The sequence below is a fragment of the Myotis myotis genome, unplaced genomic scaffold (assembly GCF_014108235.1).
Source record: "Myotis myotis isolate mMyoMyo1 unplaced genomic scaffold, mMyoMyo1.p scaffold_m19_p_3, whole genome shotgun sequence".
NCBI lineage: Eukaryota > Metazoa > Chordata > Mammalia > Chiroptera > Vespertilionidae > Myotis > Myotis myotis.
In genome coordinates, this window is record NW_023416335.1 from 199,537,492 (window position 1) to 199,554,528 (window position 17,037).

Below are 17,037 nucleotides of genomic sequence, written 5' to 3' on the forward strand. Positions count from 1 at the left end.
ATTTACTTTCTTTTTATGAAAGAGCTCAAAATAGAAAGGATGAAAATTCCCACCAGCAGTAACTGGTATTTGATTGTGTGGTTCAGAAGTGTCTTAGCTGTGCCAGATGTTGTGTCTCTGGGAACCATTAGATGCGAAGCCTCAGGGATAGAGTCAAATAGTCATTGATCCACATGCTGATAAAACTCACAATATTGATTTCATCCAAACCACGCTTAAACAAAAAAATTCAATTCCTCTAAGTCAGGCTGTGATAAGGAAGCAGTTGAGATGGGCAACCTGAGAGCGCAAAGATACTTTTCTGATTAGTGAGTACATTTCTCCTGCTGAACACTGCTTTTTGAGGTTAAGCAGAAATCACCAAGAGCTTACTTGGGAGAATAGAAATCTTTTGCCTATGTGTATGATGCTTCAGTGACTACCTAACCACCTCACGGAGACAAACTTTTTAAGCAAGTTCACTCAGTGTGGTAAAGTGATAGGCCCCATCTCTTTTTCTCCTTCCAATGAGGACATAAGCAGTAACACTGAGTGAGCATTCTGAAGATATGCTAATTAATGCTTGGGTCATCTAAATGCAAACAGATACATGAATAGGAGAATACCAACATGCTTTTCTTTTTCATTAATAAAGTTGAGAAGATACACTGCCAAATTAACTTTTCTAGATTGCAATTATTGCAGAACCATTGAGCTAATGGGTCAATGTCATTAATGGTTGAAGCCAAACCACCGAATTAATTTATGGACAGTGATTAGAGGGACAGGGCAAACTATTTGATTCAGTCCATCAGTAGTGACACATATGGATGGCCCTTTCAGTTTCCAAAGCTCTTCTATAGTTCAGCCTGAGGTGCAATGTTTTTACACCCATTTTAGTAACGAGGAATATAAGGTCCAAGGATATTAAGTGACTGCCCCAAGGTCATAAAGCCGTTAAGTAGGGAAGCTGGGTGAGGCCCAAACATAGAACTTATGATTTCCAAATTAATACTTTCATCTTCTCTTTCTGCTTTCTGGTGGGACTGCTTATGGGCAATAAAACGACTGTGGCGATACTGAGGTAGGAAAAACACAAGAACGAAGGAGAAAAATTGTGGCCGCTATCTCTCAACCAGGCTTCTTCACTTGTGAGGAATTGAGAGTTGATTTATTATATGACCAAGAAGAGAATGGCCACAAACGCTGAGGTCACAAAGATAACCAGCTTCTCTTTAATTTGTTCCAGATGGTCGCAAAGTTCTAAGCACACAGGTCTGCTCTGTACCATTTCTGTCTCCCTTTACTCCTGTTACCAACATAAATGAGTTTCATGGCCATAAGGCGAAAGGGAAGGCCTGTAAACACCTTTTATTTAGCCTATAGGAAGAGATTTTTATTTTTTCAGAGAAAATCTTTCAAAACTACAATCACTCTTCTCATTGCTTACTCTGGGCAGTGCCCACAAACTCCTGATGAACCAATGATGGATCATTCATTTGTGTTGCTTGTTTCACTCATGGCTTTCCATATCCCTAGTCACTTCTCTTCCAGAGACTTCTCTAGTCCAGTAGTTCTCAGTGAGGGGTGATTTTCCCTCCCTCCAAACCCAGAGACATGTGGCAATGTCTGAAGGCTTTTTTTTAATTATTATTATTGTCTCGACTGGGAGGAGGGGGCTACTGGCATCTAGAGGGTAGAAGCCAAGTATGGTGCTAAATTTCCAAAAAGTGCAGGACAACCTCCCTCCCCCAACAGAAATGATCTGCCTTCAAATGTCAATAGTATTGAGATTGAGAAACTGTGTTGCTAACGGCAGTGCTGGGAGAGGCAAGTGGGGGAGTTGGAAAACAAAGTATGATTTAAAAGCCTGCTATTTGGTCTCACAAAGAGGCTGAGGCTGGGGATAGGGAGGAAGGAGGCGAGGGGGCTGAAATCGGTAGTGTCCCCAAATCTTTTAAATCGAGAGTTCTAACTCTCTGTGCTCCTTTCCCCAGTTTCAAAGATAATCAGGAATTGGCTGCGTGTGGATTGGCTCAGGGCAGACTTTCTTAATCACTTCCCTCTGATGAAAGACCCATTTCATCAGGGTAAATGGCACAGAGGTGCTACCATCTCCCCAGCAATACTCACAGATCGGATTCTGTGACTAACACATTTGCAAAGTTTCAAAAGACCCCTCCGACAGCCTCTCTACTGCCTCATAAAGACCACAGATGAAAGAAGGAAGTCTGAAGATATTCAAAGAGTATTTGCTTGGAAGATTGCAAAAAAAAAAAAAAAAAAAAATCAGGTGTAAATATTTTTTGGCTTGGGGCTGTCGGAGAAATCTCCAGAAAAAAAAAAAAAAAGCTGATCCAACAACTGGTCAGATTGTTTCAGATTTTCCAGGAGCACAGCTTTGCTAAGTCATTCCAAAGCAGTTTTACCCAAGTTGACATTGGAGAGAGTGACCAGAGTCAGAGTAGTATAAGATATAATAACACTCCAAGTTATGACCTGAAGTGGACTTGGAAGGCCTGAAGCACATCTGAGGGCTTTGAGCACAGTATAGGTAACAGGTAGGGAGTCACTTCAGTTTGTACGAATTTCTACAGCACAGAACAAAAGTGTTAACTGAAGTCTCAGGTGAGTTTATTGGATTGAGAGAGGCACCAAAACCTACATTCATTTGGATGAGCTTGATTGGAGGCCCCTCCTGATCATTTTACCATATCAGGTGACTTTGACATAGGCAGGCTTCATTGCTACTAAAGGCAGAACACTGCACTGGAATCAGAAAACAGAACTGACAATATCTCCTTCTGCCTCTGCCACTAGTTAGCAGTGCGACCTTGGATCTGTCACTTCTATCTGTGTTTCATTCTTGGTGTTTGACTAGATTATTTTTCAAGGGCTTGTAGCAGTTTTCCAGGTTATTTCCTTTGAACAATGAGGTAGTTTTATGAGGGAGATAGTACAGAAATGGATACTTAATCAATGATCAGGTTCTTGGGTGTCTTCCAGGGTCTTCACCATGCACTTTTGGGGGGGCATATAAACTCTTATCCCTGCAGAATGGCTGAATGTTTAATGTAAAATGTTTTAATTTAAAAGACTGTGTGGTTTCCTCTGGTTGCACAATTTCTCTTCGTGTCCATGCGGCTGCTGATCAAATATTGCAAAGCCATCAATTACCCTAGGACAAATGCAGAGGGCCATGTGCAAAAGTTCTGGCCAATTACATAAAGCAATATGCCAGATGCAAAGTAAGTGAAGGGTTTTTCTCGGTATTCAGGGTTCAGTGAAAAAGTAAGAGGGGCAGCTATGCCAAGAATGAAAAGCCAGAGCTTGCCAAGTGCTTCTTTAAGTAGCTTTAGCCAATGTGAGACTAAACAATGCATTAAATAGGCCTACAGCTTACTGCAGTTAAGGAATTGCATGTCAAATAACAGCTCTTTGCTATGTTTTAAACATGATCTCGCATATAGATAAAGACAAACAAAATGCTGGGTTGTCATCGCCTTCATCTAACAGCTAATAAGGCCTGAGGATTTGAACTTTCCAGGCAACCAAAAGTAATGCTTTATGATGTCAGAGCCTGCTGATGTCTCACCCAGAGGTGTAGGATGGAACTTTGCCAGGGCAGCAGCTCAGTGCAAACCTATTTTTTGCCACCCTGGTTGCTAAAGATGCCTGGCTGCAAAAAAGAACAAAGGCTTTGTAGTCCATTGTTGTTGAGAACAATGAGAAATCTCCTTGGGAGATCTTGTGCCTGTTTTTAGTGTGTCTGATTCTTTGTATGGGCTGTGAAATCAGAAAGAAGTCTGCTAGAGGGATGAGATGGGCTCTTCACCGAGGCCTCGAGGAATGCTGGCATGGTGTATGATGTCTGGATAAGGTCTACAAAGACCCAGAGAATTCAAAGAACACCCAAACTCTCTTTTGGATCCAAAATGTCTAACCTACCAGCCACTGAAGATCAAGACATTCCAATATCCATGGTCCACAAACAACTGGTTGCGTGATACCTGCACAGGTATCCAACTTTGCAGCTCCCACTACTCATTTCATGGTTAAGTTGGGGAAGTCTCTTTCTGCCTGGAACACTATCAAGATGATAATGCCTTGTGACCACCTCTCCCTTACCCCCTCTCTCATGGCACCCTGAAAAAGGTCCTTGGTCCAAATAATTAGCTCTTCTCCAGTAAGTATTTGAGAAGAACCAAAAGAACTAATAATTGCAAAAAATGAAAAGTTGAGGTTTGCTGGCAGAGGAAGAGGAAGACTTGAAGTTGGCCTGAGGAGGGACTCCCCCAGATCATATTGCATATAGGTGAACTATAGTGTTCAGTCTGAGTGGAGTTCAATAATCCAGTCTGGGAAGGCTCTTGAACAGGAACAGCCTTTCATCAAAGAAGACTTTTCTTGTGCACCTTGAGGAAATTGTTATTTCCTAACATTTTCTAGAAGGTGAAATTACATGGATATCTTCCTCATGCCTCCTTTCAAAGAAGTGTTCAAAGTCAGCTAGTCACCCAGGGGTTCTTGTTCTTCATTTCTCAAAAGACTGGGATTTTGGAAGCGTCTCCCTTTGCTCCAACACTTTGGGCCTCTATACATTATGAATGGCCAGATGAACATGCTTTTTGGAGACAAGAGACCTTAGCTTTGGTTCTGGATCCATCCAGTGAGGTAAATGACAAAATCTCAGTGTCTCGCATTTCACATTTGTCCAAGGAAGCAACAATGCTTGCCTTCCAAGACTGAGGTATAGATAAATTGAGAGAGCTGATACTACTGAATTTTGAAAAAGTAACTATACTAGTCAAGCATAAGACATTTTTCTTGTTAGTGACCCTACTATATAACTGTTTCTGCTATTAATAGGTTATATAAGCTGCGCCTAAGGAAAGAAAATGAGTGCATAATAAATTGGCTGTTCAGATACCTCAACCTTTGCAACAGGCTCTGCAACTAATCCCAGAACAGAACAAATAAGTATCATGTGTATGGTGCTTACCATATGCCAAGAAAAATTCTAAGTTAATATGTTCTAATGTATTAACTTTTTAAACCCTTACATCAGTTCCATGAAGCAGGTCCCATGTCACAGATGAGGAAGTTGAGGAACAAAGAGGTTAAGTAATTTGTTCAGGGTCATCCCCAAATAAGCTACAGAGGTGGTATTCAAACCCTGGATTCTTGGCAATAGAGACCATATTCTTGGTGTTGGACCCTTCACTCTTTTTCTTCTTATAATTTTCTATCAGGGATGAGATGGTCTTGAGAGCATTGAAATGTCATAAAAATGGAAATTATTTTCTAATTTTGCATAGACCATCACTTTCATAGTGGTTCCTTGGTCCTTAAATATGTCACTAGACATATTTAAAGAGTAGTAGCAACTACTTAGGGTCAATATAAAAAACATTGTTTTTCTTAAGAATATCTGTGGCTTATTAGCTTAGTGGCACTAATGATGAGGTCAGGGCATTAAGCTCAAACCCTACATATGCCAATCAGTTTCAAAGAGAAGAGTTTTTTATAGTCAATGACTGGACTAACTTTGACCAGCTGTCATACAAATGCATGACTGGTGACCTGCGAGGTACCAAGCCAAAAAATGCCAAGGCGCAGCATAAATCCAGCCCTACTCAAGCAATGCTAAGTAAATTGGGTGACTATATCTTTGAATGACCCAAATTGTACCATCTCTGCTTTACTTGGAAGGCAGTATCAATAGGCTGGGGGAAAACTTTTGGTCAAGGTTTAGAAGGCTACAGATTCTTATTTTCTCCTTCTAATTCAATAAAGGACAGCTAAAATCTGACCTCACTTGTCCCCATCATGTCCAAGAGAGTGAGAAAAATGTAGATGAGACAGACTCTGTTGGTCTTTCCCAGCAAAGGAAAATGACAATCTACTTTCTTTCATGAGGTATGTGTTCCTTTGACCAGATGAGCTGTATATATTCTCTGAGGGGTTGAAAACCAACTTAAACAACAACAACAAAAAGAATGTGGTTCTTTTTTCTTTAAGTGGGCGTAATCTTCTCTTAGGGAACAGACAGAATCTAAAGAAGATAAAGGAGATGAAAGATTCTTTGGTCACTACTTAAACCCAAGGCCCACCTTTCTTGAGTAGTGCCAAATCTTTGTTAATTACAACCTAGACTATGAGTCTGTTAAAGTTGGAAGAGGTCATTTACTTTAACAAAATCTCCTTGTTTTATAGACAAGGACATTTCAACCCAAGAAGTTTAAGTGTTTGCCAAAATCTTACAACTAATGAGTGACAGGTCTGGGAGCAGTTTTCTGAGCACAATATTTCAAATGAAAGAAACTTGAGTTAATAATAATAACCTAGATGGAGGAAGGTTGTTTCAATCAATAACAATGAAATTCATGGCAAAGTTTCACGTGAACTCTATATAAGCAGTATGTTTTAACACACAAAGAATACCATTTGTTTATTCAGATCTGTTCTTAATAACTATGCATTGGAAGTACGTTTTATAAAAGCTATAAATCTGGAAGATCTGAAAGGGTAACCAACTTTCTTTTCTAATTGATTTACTTCTCTGTTTTTTTCCAGACTGCCGAGGTAAAGCATATACAATTTATTTAAGGGATTGTTTATAGACTACTAAAACTAAAAAGGACCCCAGAAACTCACTTTCTTTTAGCTGCTGTTAATTGAAACCATCCAAGATGGTTGGTTGTCCATCAATATTTTTGAATTCTCTCCAAGGAGAGAAATTCAACAAGCCCTTGAAGAACATGTTAAAATGGTTAATGGCTCTCAAAAATTATGTCTATAGTAAACTTAATGTTTCCTATTTCACTGGAAGCTCGTTTCCTCTTGCAGTTCCACAAAAAATAAGGTTATAACAAACCACCTTCTGTGAAAGCTCCATCAATCTGGTAAGATAACAGCTAGCTGTTTTTCAGTGTGCCACCTCTATTAAGCCACCATTTTTCTCATAGGACTATGAGCACACAAGACTGGCTGATACACTCTCTTACTCTGATGCATAGGGAAGAATCAGTAATTAGCTCTTCACTGGAACTTTCATTTCAGAAAATGTCTGGGGAAGCTGCATTAATTATAGAGGAAGTGTTTCATTTAGCTGGGAAGATGCTTACAAAAAAGATAATCTAGATAGTTGTTTTCCACAGTGCTGTAGTGGGACTGGGGCTTGTAGAGAAATATGAGCTCATTCACAACACTGGGCCAAATCTATACAAAATTAGCATGACAGAAAATTTTATTCAGTTGTGTTTCTAATAAGGTTAAAAAAAAATCTTTCCTTGTTAAACATTCTGGCCCAACAAAAAAGATAGATATGGAGGCAGTTTTCTTTCAGATGTTTGAATTTCACACTAAGATAAAAAACTTCCTTTCACTACTAAAAAAAAAATTATACTTTCAAAATGGGTCTTCAAGCAGCTTAAGGTACAAGGCGCAGCCACAGTAAAACTTTGAAAATAGGGGTAAAAAATAGTAAGAGTCAATTTACAGGGGATGGAGGTGGAAAAGACTGCTTTGTTCTAATAAGATTTCAAAGACTATAAATGCTTAGAGCTGACTTCTCCACACACAGTAAATCCCAGGGGACAAACATGAAACTAAATAAAATTTGTTGACAACAGTTAATGCCTGTAAGAATAATCGGCTCAGACACAAAATAGACTATCATTGTAGCTTGGGGGATAACTAGAATGCAGCCATAAGTTTGTTAGTATATATTTCATTCATTTTTTAAAAAAAGTAACAGTTTTTTCAAATAGCTACATAAATATGAGGTGAGAATTGTCCAAAGTACTTGATAAACCTAATTCTTGATGGTGTTGAAGACTAAGATCTCAAACAAGTAATTCCATTTTATTCAACTGGATTCAATTCAACTCAATTCAATCCTGTCAGTTCAACAAATATGAGCCACTACTATAGTAGCCAGGCATTGAGTGAGGTACTAGGATTTCATGGTAAATAAATATAGTATTTCACATCAAGGAGCCCATTAAGAGGGTAAATCCTGGTTAGGTGATTTCAAAAATGGGACAACATAGTCAGGAAAAGTATAAATGATTCTAATCTAATCTCCCACAGTTATTTTTCTCTTATGACACTTGATAATACTTATGTGCATTTTTTAACCTCCCAACTAGTGACTAGACTGTGAATTCTTTGAAGGCAAAGTCAATCTCTCTCATTTGTTTCTAGGTCTCATTGATGACTGGTATAGGATCTTACACAGAGCAGATGTTCCATCAATGTTTTGAGTTAAAGGATTTAAATGGGCTAACTTCTCTTGGGCAAACAGGATTATCCAGTTGAGTAGAAAGTTAATAAGAATACTTTTGTGCATGAGGGTCGACATCAGGGAAAAGATTTACATAAGCCACAGAATTGTATAAAGCAGAACTTATGAAACATAGACTCTCAATGACAACGCTGACGATAATAATACACAATTTATAAAACACCTTCCTTTTCAAAGTCATACTCAAAACATCAAGAGTTGCCATAGATTAATGTGCCCTTTTCAATTTCAAAGCATTTGCTTAAATTGGATTATTGTAGTAATAATAAAAGAATCCTTTCAGTGCCTTGAAATTGGTTTCCATCATAGTTGTTCAATACTCTTAAGTGTCAGTGTGAACATATATATGTACCATGGGGTTACTTGGGATGAAATCATTCTTTCTATTCTCATTTTACCATCATCGTCATTGGAGGATCCAGTTTCCATGCACTGTGCATGGAAATCCTGGAGCATATCATGTTGAACAGGACACTTCAACCTGGCACATAACAGAAAACACTTGTAGGCTTGGTAATCACCTGGTGAACTGGATCAAAGGAAACTACACAAATGGATTATCAAGGCAAGAGAAATCCTCTTGGGCATAATAAGTGAGGGTTACTTATTCATTTTTAATGTGGACCAGTAGCAGCACTGTAAAGATTAATGACAACCCTTTGCTGACGGAAGTTGATGTGACACATTTGCCTTTTGTAAAACAAGTCTGCTGCTTGATAAGAACCCACCTGGTGAACTCATTCATCTGCACTGCAACCAAGAGCTGGACAGAATCACGTTATTGCCAGAGAAATAGATGAATTAGCTCAATTAAAGTATTGGCTGGAAACAGAGTGGGATTTTGCCCATTCAAATAGTAGAAAGCACATCTCATTCTCTGTCACTAGTTGTTTAAATTCTATTTGTTGCCAAATCCACAATGTGTACAGATCATCAGTCCTCCTTTCAGCCTCTTCCTTCCCATCCCTCCACCCATCCACCCCAGAAACCTATATATGGACCCCTGTCCCAGCGCCCCTCCTACGCCCCTTCCCCACACCCACCACCTTCCCCGGGAAGAAGATGAGAAAGACTTGAAATGTGTGAGTCAATCCGGGAGCTATTCAAAACTTAGTGGGTGACTGAGGAAAGCTGTCTACACTTGAGCGATATGAAGCTCTAAGAATGATTCATGCTCACCGAGGACCTGAGCGTCAGTTTTCTGGAACTCTCCAAAATTCCAAAAAAAAAAAAAATTATACAGAATGAACATCTGGCATTAGATTTCACTGTACTGTAATGTACAAGCTTCTGGCATAGATTCTTTAAGTGATGAGTTCCCTCAGGCAGCACCGACTTTTGTTTGTGCTTATTATTTGCAAGCGTTGACTTGGCCGTCTACTTTTCATTGACTGTCGACTTTTTAATCACCTGAGACCTCCATGTGGAATAAGTAACCCCACACTTGTCAGAAACCCCTTTCCAGATGGTGATATCACTGGAGAGCCGCAGAAAAAGGCTGTGCCAAAGGAAGGCAATAAACAAAAACTCAAGGTCAATTTGTGTAGAGGGCAAATGAACCTGGCATTTCTGTTTGCATTTAAAAGAGCCTGTGTATTTGCAAACATGCCTTTCAGGGAAGTTCAACCTCTGTCTGTTCCTGGAGATTTCATGTAGCATGGAGACATGGGATGTGCCCTCTTAATTTTTTTCCAAGTCCACCTTATTATTTTGCTCCAAATTTCTTGGCACTTCAAACAGGTCTACATGTTTCCATATGCTTATATGTGCACACAAAGGTGTAGAGAACAAAAACCTCAATCCCTGAGGGCCATTCTGTCCCCTCCCTTCACTGAAGGGAATGGGAATGGTGAGGGAAAAGCATAATAGTTGCCTGAGTGCCCATCAGGAAATAGTTAAAAGACAAACTGCTAAGGAGGAAAATTCCATTTGAAATCTACAAAACCTGCCACAGCCCCACTGAAACACTAGGCTTACTTAAAGGTGAGGAATCGCAGGCTGAGGGTGGCTGCCTGCCACGGGCAGTCATTCAGTTCTTCACACACTCTTTGTGGTTGTAAATCCACAGAGCTGTGAGAGGGAGGGCTACTTACTGAAATAAAAGCCCCTGTCTCCACACACGAACTGAAGAGCGTCCACCAGCTCAGCCCCGCAGAGTGTCTCCGGTCCAGCTGTGACGGAGCTGGTGAAGGTGAGCAAGCACAGGGCCAGGTAGAAGAGGTGGGAGGACGACATGATGTGCACCTTTACCTGCCGAGGAAACAGAAGGAGGGTCATGTTTCCTCCTGGGTCCTTGCAAGAGGATTGGGGGTGGGGCAAGGGTGAACTGACCCCCCCACACACATTCCATCACTGTCATGAATCAGAACCACCCTGCACAGAAGGGCAACAGCGTGCACGAGAGACCACAGGGTGGCCTGAGCTGAGCACATCTGGACACCAAATGACCTGTGTGTAATCCCTTTGCTACTAGGAAACCTTGGAGAAGTCCTCCAAGGACCCCTTCTTTATGGGTTCTGAAACCTTTTGAATTATCAAAAGTTAAATGTGCTCAGTCCAGATTTGGTTCCAAATATGTTTTATTAATTTACATTCTCTAAAGACAGGCCATCCACAGATAGCATATGCATTCATTATTGACGAGAGTATTAAATTAACCAGAACATCCTTCCCTAGCTACTGATTAAAAAGAACTTACTGTGGCTTATAAAAATACTATATATCATTATAGAGTTTTTCTTTTTTTCACTTAAGATTGAGAGAGAGAGAAAGAGAGAGAGAGAGAGAGATTTCTTACCTGGGGGATATCTTACCTACAGAAGTTAACACAACCACAAGTGGGAATATAAAAAACAGAAACAAGAAAAAATGTGAGGATTTAGGAATGAAATTGGCTCTTGCTAAGTAGACCCTACTCTTTCTGCATGCTAAAGCCCTTTGTGTCAAGCTCAATATCACATCAACACGTGTAGAGAATGTGTAGAGAATGCTTTCCATGAACAGGGCACCAAGCTCAAAACCTACAAAAGCTTTTTTTTTTTTTTTTAAAGTCCCAGGAATTCTGACTTCACCTCTTGGAGGGACTTACATGACACTGGATAAATTTTATAGCAAAATATACTGAGGGACCCCTGGTTGGCTTCACTTCGCAGTGACAGACAGCCAAGTGGCAGCCCTGCCAGAGGCAGAATTCCTGTGGCTCACAGCTCCATCCTCACTCTCAGTAGAAGAAACAAGGCTAAGGTGATCATTAAGTGTTTCCATATTACTACTTGTGGCACAAAGCTGTGGTTTCTTCCAGGAAGGCTCCCAAAGCGAGCAGCTTCCCCCTTCTTAGATGCATCTACTTTCAACAGCATTGGAAGAGTCATCAGAATAGGTTAAGTGAAAGACCCTGTTAAAGGTCATGGAGTTAGACTGGAAGCTATTAGGATAAAAAGAGCCTCTTTGGAACCTCCTAGTAGTGGCAGGTCCATTCAACCCTATCACTTTTGGAGCAACAGACTCAAGTCATTGATTTTGTGCCATGCTCCTTGCTCTCCATGCACTCTCCATTCAATGCTTCCACATCAGTGGAAAAGTGTGCCCCATCCTTTTAATGAAGATTTCCATGTTGGTAGCCAGACCTTCAGCTCAGAAATTGGGGGTGGGGAGAACCTTGGACTCTTGTTAAACAGTTGACTACAAAAAACACCTTCTATTTGCAAATCATCATAAGTAATGGGCATAAAATAGAAGAGGAGGTAAAAGCACAATTGAACATTTCTTCCATTTTCTCAATAGGACTCTACTGGAGTCTTATGGAAACCCTCCACACACATGAAGCCCAAACCACTGAGACTGCTAGAAACAAATCATCAACCAATCCTCATTTTCCTTAGTTATAAAATAATTAGTGGGGCTTTTCCCCTTCAATATTTCCAGTGGAAACCTCAACAAAACCAATTCAACTGTACTTCATTGCCCTTTCAAAAAAGCTACTTGTAATTGATCTTACAGAATATACCCACACTCTGGCAATGGGTCAGTTCTAGGATGTATCCTTATGCTATCAACCTTATTTCTCCATAGTAATGCTCAAAGCCAAGCACTTTCAATTATAGATGCCTTTGAGTTCTTCAGTTGTCATGTAATTCAGGGGAAAAGGTACTTAGCTTACAGCCTTAGTGAACTGATAACATAAGTAGATGTCAAAACTATATTTTAAATAGTTATTTCTGGTATAACACATTTAAGCCCAGCAATACATATAAATCTCTAGCATTTAAGAATTTAAGATTTTTTTACAGCTTTTTCTCTTTTCCTTAATTATATTGTCAGATAAATGTCAGCACTTACAGTTCTAGGACAAGATAGAACCTTTAATGCATGTTCCTTTAGTTCACAAAAACAGTTCAGTACACCCACGAAGAACCAAAGAATTTATCACATTATGTGCCCCCAAACAGAAAACAATAATGAACTTGTTTAGGAGTTAAAAGGTTGAAACAAGTGGCCCCATATGTTCATCATTCCCTTGGCCTTTTGTTTTGCCAAACACAAAAGAAATGAAGAGAAAGGAAAAATATGATAGAAAGGAAGGAAGAACCAGAAAGAGAAGAGAAAAAAGAGGAAGAAAAAATATCAGAACACTCTTTCTCAAAAATCCCCCACAAATCCAAAATTTAAAAGACTTTTCTTTTTATCTTAAATCAATGGAATATCAATTGATTCCAGATGTCTGGGCTACAATGAAAATGCCTAGCAGAATTTGAGGGCAATAGTCATAAGAAAATACTCACTGTAGGTGTAACCATTTTTGTTTGTTCCAGATCTTTTACAGCAGGTCAGGTTGAGTATTATGAGGCTGATGTGAATAGAAAACTGAGGACTTAAAAACATGTGCTGCTTTGTGGGTGGGGTTTGTGAAAGCATCTAGTTACATTTGGACACCCAAGCAGGTATGCTATGAGTCTGGGTAAACTGCCTTTTGTCCATTCAAACAATGAACAAATTATACAGCTTGGATTTGAGTCAATCTTTTCCCTTCAATCAAGATACCAATTTCCATTGTACCCCAGACAGTGACCCAGGCTCCAGCCCTCTCCCTTACCATCTCCCCTCTGACTCAAACACTTGGAAAATGTCTTGAGACTCAGAGTACAATCCATCACCTTGTGAGTTCTGCCTCCAGACAGGACATCTTTACTCCCTGAATGACATCTGAAAGACCACTCACCTCCCTCAAACCACTTCCTGCCCCAAATGCAGGAAAAAGGAACAACTTATTGCTAGCTCTGCTTTTGAAAAGTTCAGCATACACAGCAGGGAAAGTTCATTTGGAGACAGTTTTCCAAACTTGTAATTAAGGCAGACATAACACTCAACGGCCTCTTGTTGGGAGACAAATCCCCCACCTGTCAGACCACATAGCATATACGTATGTTGACTTGATTTCTTTTAAAAGCAAAGTAGCCAGCCTGTATCTTGGCATCTCAAGGGCAGCAGAATCAGGTGCCCGGACAAGGATGGATCCTTAACTCTTAAGCCACTTACTCAGAAAAGTCCCGGCAGTGGAGTATTTGAAAGCAGCAAATGAATGCAGTACCCAGGAGCAGGGACATTTTATGAATTGAGACCTCAGGCAATTTCATCGGGAACCAGTGACAGCAGCTTAAAAGTGCTTGCAAATTGGAAAAACACATGCCTTGAAGGATATAATTTTGCTGAGAATGGAAATTTGAACTGGGGCCAGTGATTGGAAACGAGAAGTCGCGGCACGGACGGTGGCACCCAAATTGACCTAACGAGACTTTGCAGCACCGAGTGTAAAGTCAGAGTTTTACCACACAACCCCCCAAGCCCAAACGTTGCCCGAGAAAGTCCTCTTTAAACCAGAAAACTTGGACAGTTAGTAGAAAGTTTCTGCTTCCCATATACAGTATGCATTTATTTAAATTATATGAATATGCAAGTTCAGCAAGAGTTGTCAAGTTCTTTTTCAAGAGCAAATTAAACTCCTCTCTAACTTGGACTTTCTGGGCAGAAGTGCAGAGAGTTCCGGGACCTTAGTTTCAAAGGTCATATTTAAAAGATTTAATATCATCTAAAATGTAATTCTCTGTATGTGGCATGCCTTATAATAAAAATCCTGACAAGTTACACACACACACACACACACACACACACACACACACACACACACACACTCATATATACGTAAGAACAATTTCTTAAATTAAACATCTGCACCTGCAAAAAAAAAATTCCCAAGTTCATATCCACTCTCGATAGCCCTTAACCATAGACAGGATTTAAAGGACTCTTCTCTAAAGACACCACTGAACCCCGGCAAAGTGGAGGATTTAGCATAAGTACCTTGCAATCGTTTCTACTCATACATATCTCTGTGTAAAGGCATCTATCTCCCGGAGCTATCTTTTCAAATCCCACAGAATTGCACATTCAGCAATTTATAAATAACTCCCAGTTCCGAAACAATGAAAATTCTAAAGTGAATAACATTTCTAGGAAGAAGCAAGCAGTACACAAATAAAAGCAAATCCCCCAATGATTTCAAAGAGTAAGAAATATTTACCTTCAAGGAATCACAAAAGCAGCACTTAAATAATTGGGTTGGAAGACTGCTGACTTTTCCCATTGCTTGTGAAGTGCAAAGTCTGGAAATGAATTGGTTAGCAGGAATAATGAGGCAAGAAGAAATCCAGAGAGATGGGAGATGTTGAGAGCAATGTCACATTTCAATTTTGAGGACTTTATTCCATTGCGCAGGCTCTATCTGCTCTGAATTTAGCAGTGACAGTGAGGTTTAGCAAACAGAAGAGGGATTTAGAGAAAATCCTCACATTTATCTACAAAACACAGACACTGTAGACAGGAAACAGCTGGGGGAACATTTGCCTTCTCTCTCTCTCCCTCTTCTGGCAAAGTTATCGAGTAAGGACTTTTTTGGGCATGGTGACAAATAACATCATACCTTTGCATTTTAAAACTAGAGCACAGAAGCATTTTTTTTTTCTCTTAAAAGAAGGTGTGTTAGTGACAGGGTGAGCAGATATTAAAAATATTGATGCTACTATAGGAGAAGAGGATCTGTTCTCTGATTAACTTTCTCCTGGGCATGAAGACGCACATCTGTTAATACACCTTACCAGTATTAAAGGAGGGTATGTGGCAGGTGGGCAAGCAATTTTACATTCTAGCAAACGCAAAGTAAAAGAGTGAAGCAAAGACACCCCAAGCAAACCTACGATTTTAACCCTGAAATGACTAAGGTAAACTCGGTTGGAAGACAGCACTGGGGTGACCCCTTGTCCTACTTGCCAAGCCAGAAAAATGATCTCATTTCCCAGAACCTAGAAAAGGGGCAGGCAGCGTCGCAATTGGCTCCCTTTAGGAAGACACCGGTTCATGCTTTTTGCCTGTGACAGGGCAAAGACTTTGCTGAGCTGTAAAGCCAACTGAAAAAAATAAAATCTTTTTTTTTCCTTCTTCTACTAGGCTGCCTATCACCCCCCTCCCCGTCCCCACCACCACCACCAGGGGAAAGGACAAGCTATTTTCCCATTGTTCATATTTTTCTGCATAACTCTCTCTCTCTCTCTCTCTCTCTCTCTCTCTCTCTCTCTCTCTCTCTCTCTCTCTCTCTCTCTGTGTGTGTTTTCTTTCTCCAGTGTTTGTGTGTTCTAAATAACACCAGCTGGATAGCAATGCCCTCTCAAGAGTTATGATGTCATTCAAATCCCTCCACTGGATGAGTGGCTGGCAACATGGCCCAAGCCAGCTGTTTTGCTATTTATAATGAACCCTTGCCTTTGCCATTGAGAATCAAGTTCTGATTGCTCGTCAATATACTTTGTACCGATTTCTCTTTGGTTTTGTGAGGTTATAGATAAGAAAGTGGATTATGAAACAAGGTTGTGAAAGTCAAGATAAGACATAGCAGTTTCCCTGCATGTCTAGCAGGCATGGCTGCCCAGGGACGGTGGGAATAACCTCGACCCTGCATTCCCCTCTCATGACTGTCAGGGACCACGATGATACTGATGCGTCCACTGAAAACAGAGGTCTGCCGGAAGCCGTAGTCTGGAACTTTATGTTGTCCCGTGGATAGAAAGTTGATTGCAGGCGTCAGTGCCCTCAACGGCAAACCTGGCTGGTTTGAGAAGGGGGTTCAGTTTGATCATTCTTCTGTGTAGTTAAAAATTTACAGCAAGGTTCACCTTCCAGGAAGAAAAGTTAGAAATTATTAGAATTAATGCCGTCTGAATGGTGCACAAAGCCAGCCTCATATAGTGAGTGCCTACTATGTGCCCAACTACATGCACCATGGTCATGGCACCATAGGGCTCTCAGCTGAGTGGCAGAGACAAAGAGGAAATCATCACTGTCATGTGATGGGTATCTTCTCTTTTAAAAATATGAACAGTGCACATGGTGGGGGAGGAACAGATTCTCTGGAAAGACAGGGAAGTGAAACCCGGTTGAAAATCTTGAATGGGGAGAAGGATGGATCATGAGAGGCTTTGGGTACAAGGTCGGGAAGTTTTAGTGGATACGATTTGACCTGAAGAGAATACAAATAAGTATCATCAAGAGATGGCCAGGTATGTGGGAAATTCTTGTACTTTAAGAAAAATTCAAGGCTTCCTTTAATGATATACTCTTGATGCATTTAATTTATGACTTGGTGTACCTAAAGTCTCTTTTTTTTCTTCAGCTTTTGCAGATCACCCCCTTTGGGAAAAACA

The 17,037-nt window shown here is 40.3% G+C and overlaps 1 protein-coding gene across 6 annotated transcripts in view; it reads right to left on the minus strand.

The window, feature by feature from the left end:
• IGF1 (insulin like growth factor 1) overlaps positions 1-15,223 on the minus strand; it is a 70,868-nt gene extending 55,645 nt beyond the window's left edge. For 2 of the 6 annotated variants that reach the window (XM_036300016.1, XM_036300013.1), the window contains exons 1-2: positions 13,069-13,197; positions 10,381-10,537 (exon numbers count right to left, since the gene is read on the minus strand). In XM_036300016.1, coding sequence (XP_036155909.1) covers positions 10,381-10,537; positions 13,069-13,083 — 172 coding nt within the window. In that variant the 5' untranslated portion in view covers positions 13,084-13,197. Of the gene's footprint in view, positions 1-10,380; positions 10,538-13,068; positions 13,198-13,822; positions 13,931-14,864 lie in introns of those variants that run through there. The other 4 variants (XM_036300014.1, XM_036300015.1, XM_036300017.1 and 1 more) reach the window with 4 other exon arrangements.
• Between the last annotated feature and the right edge of the window lie 1,814 nt (positions 15,224-17,037).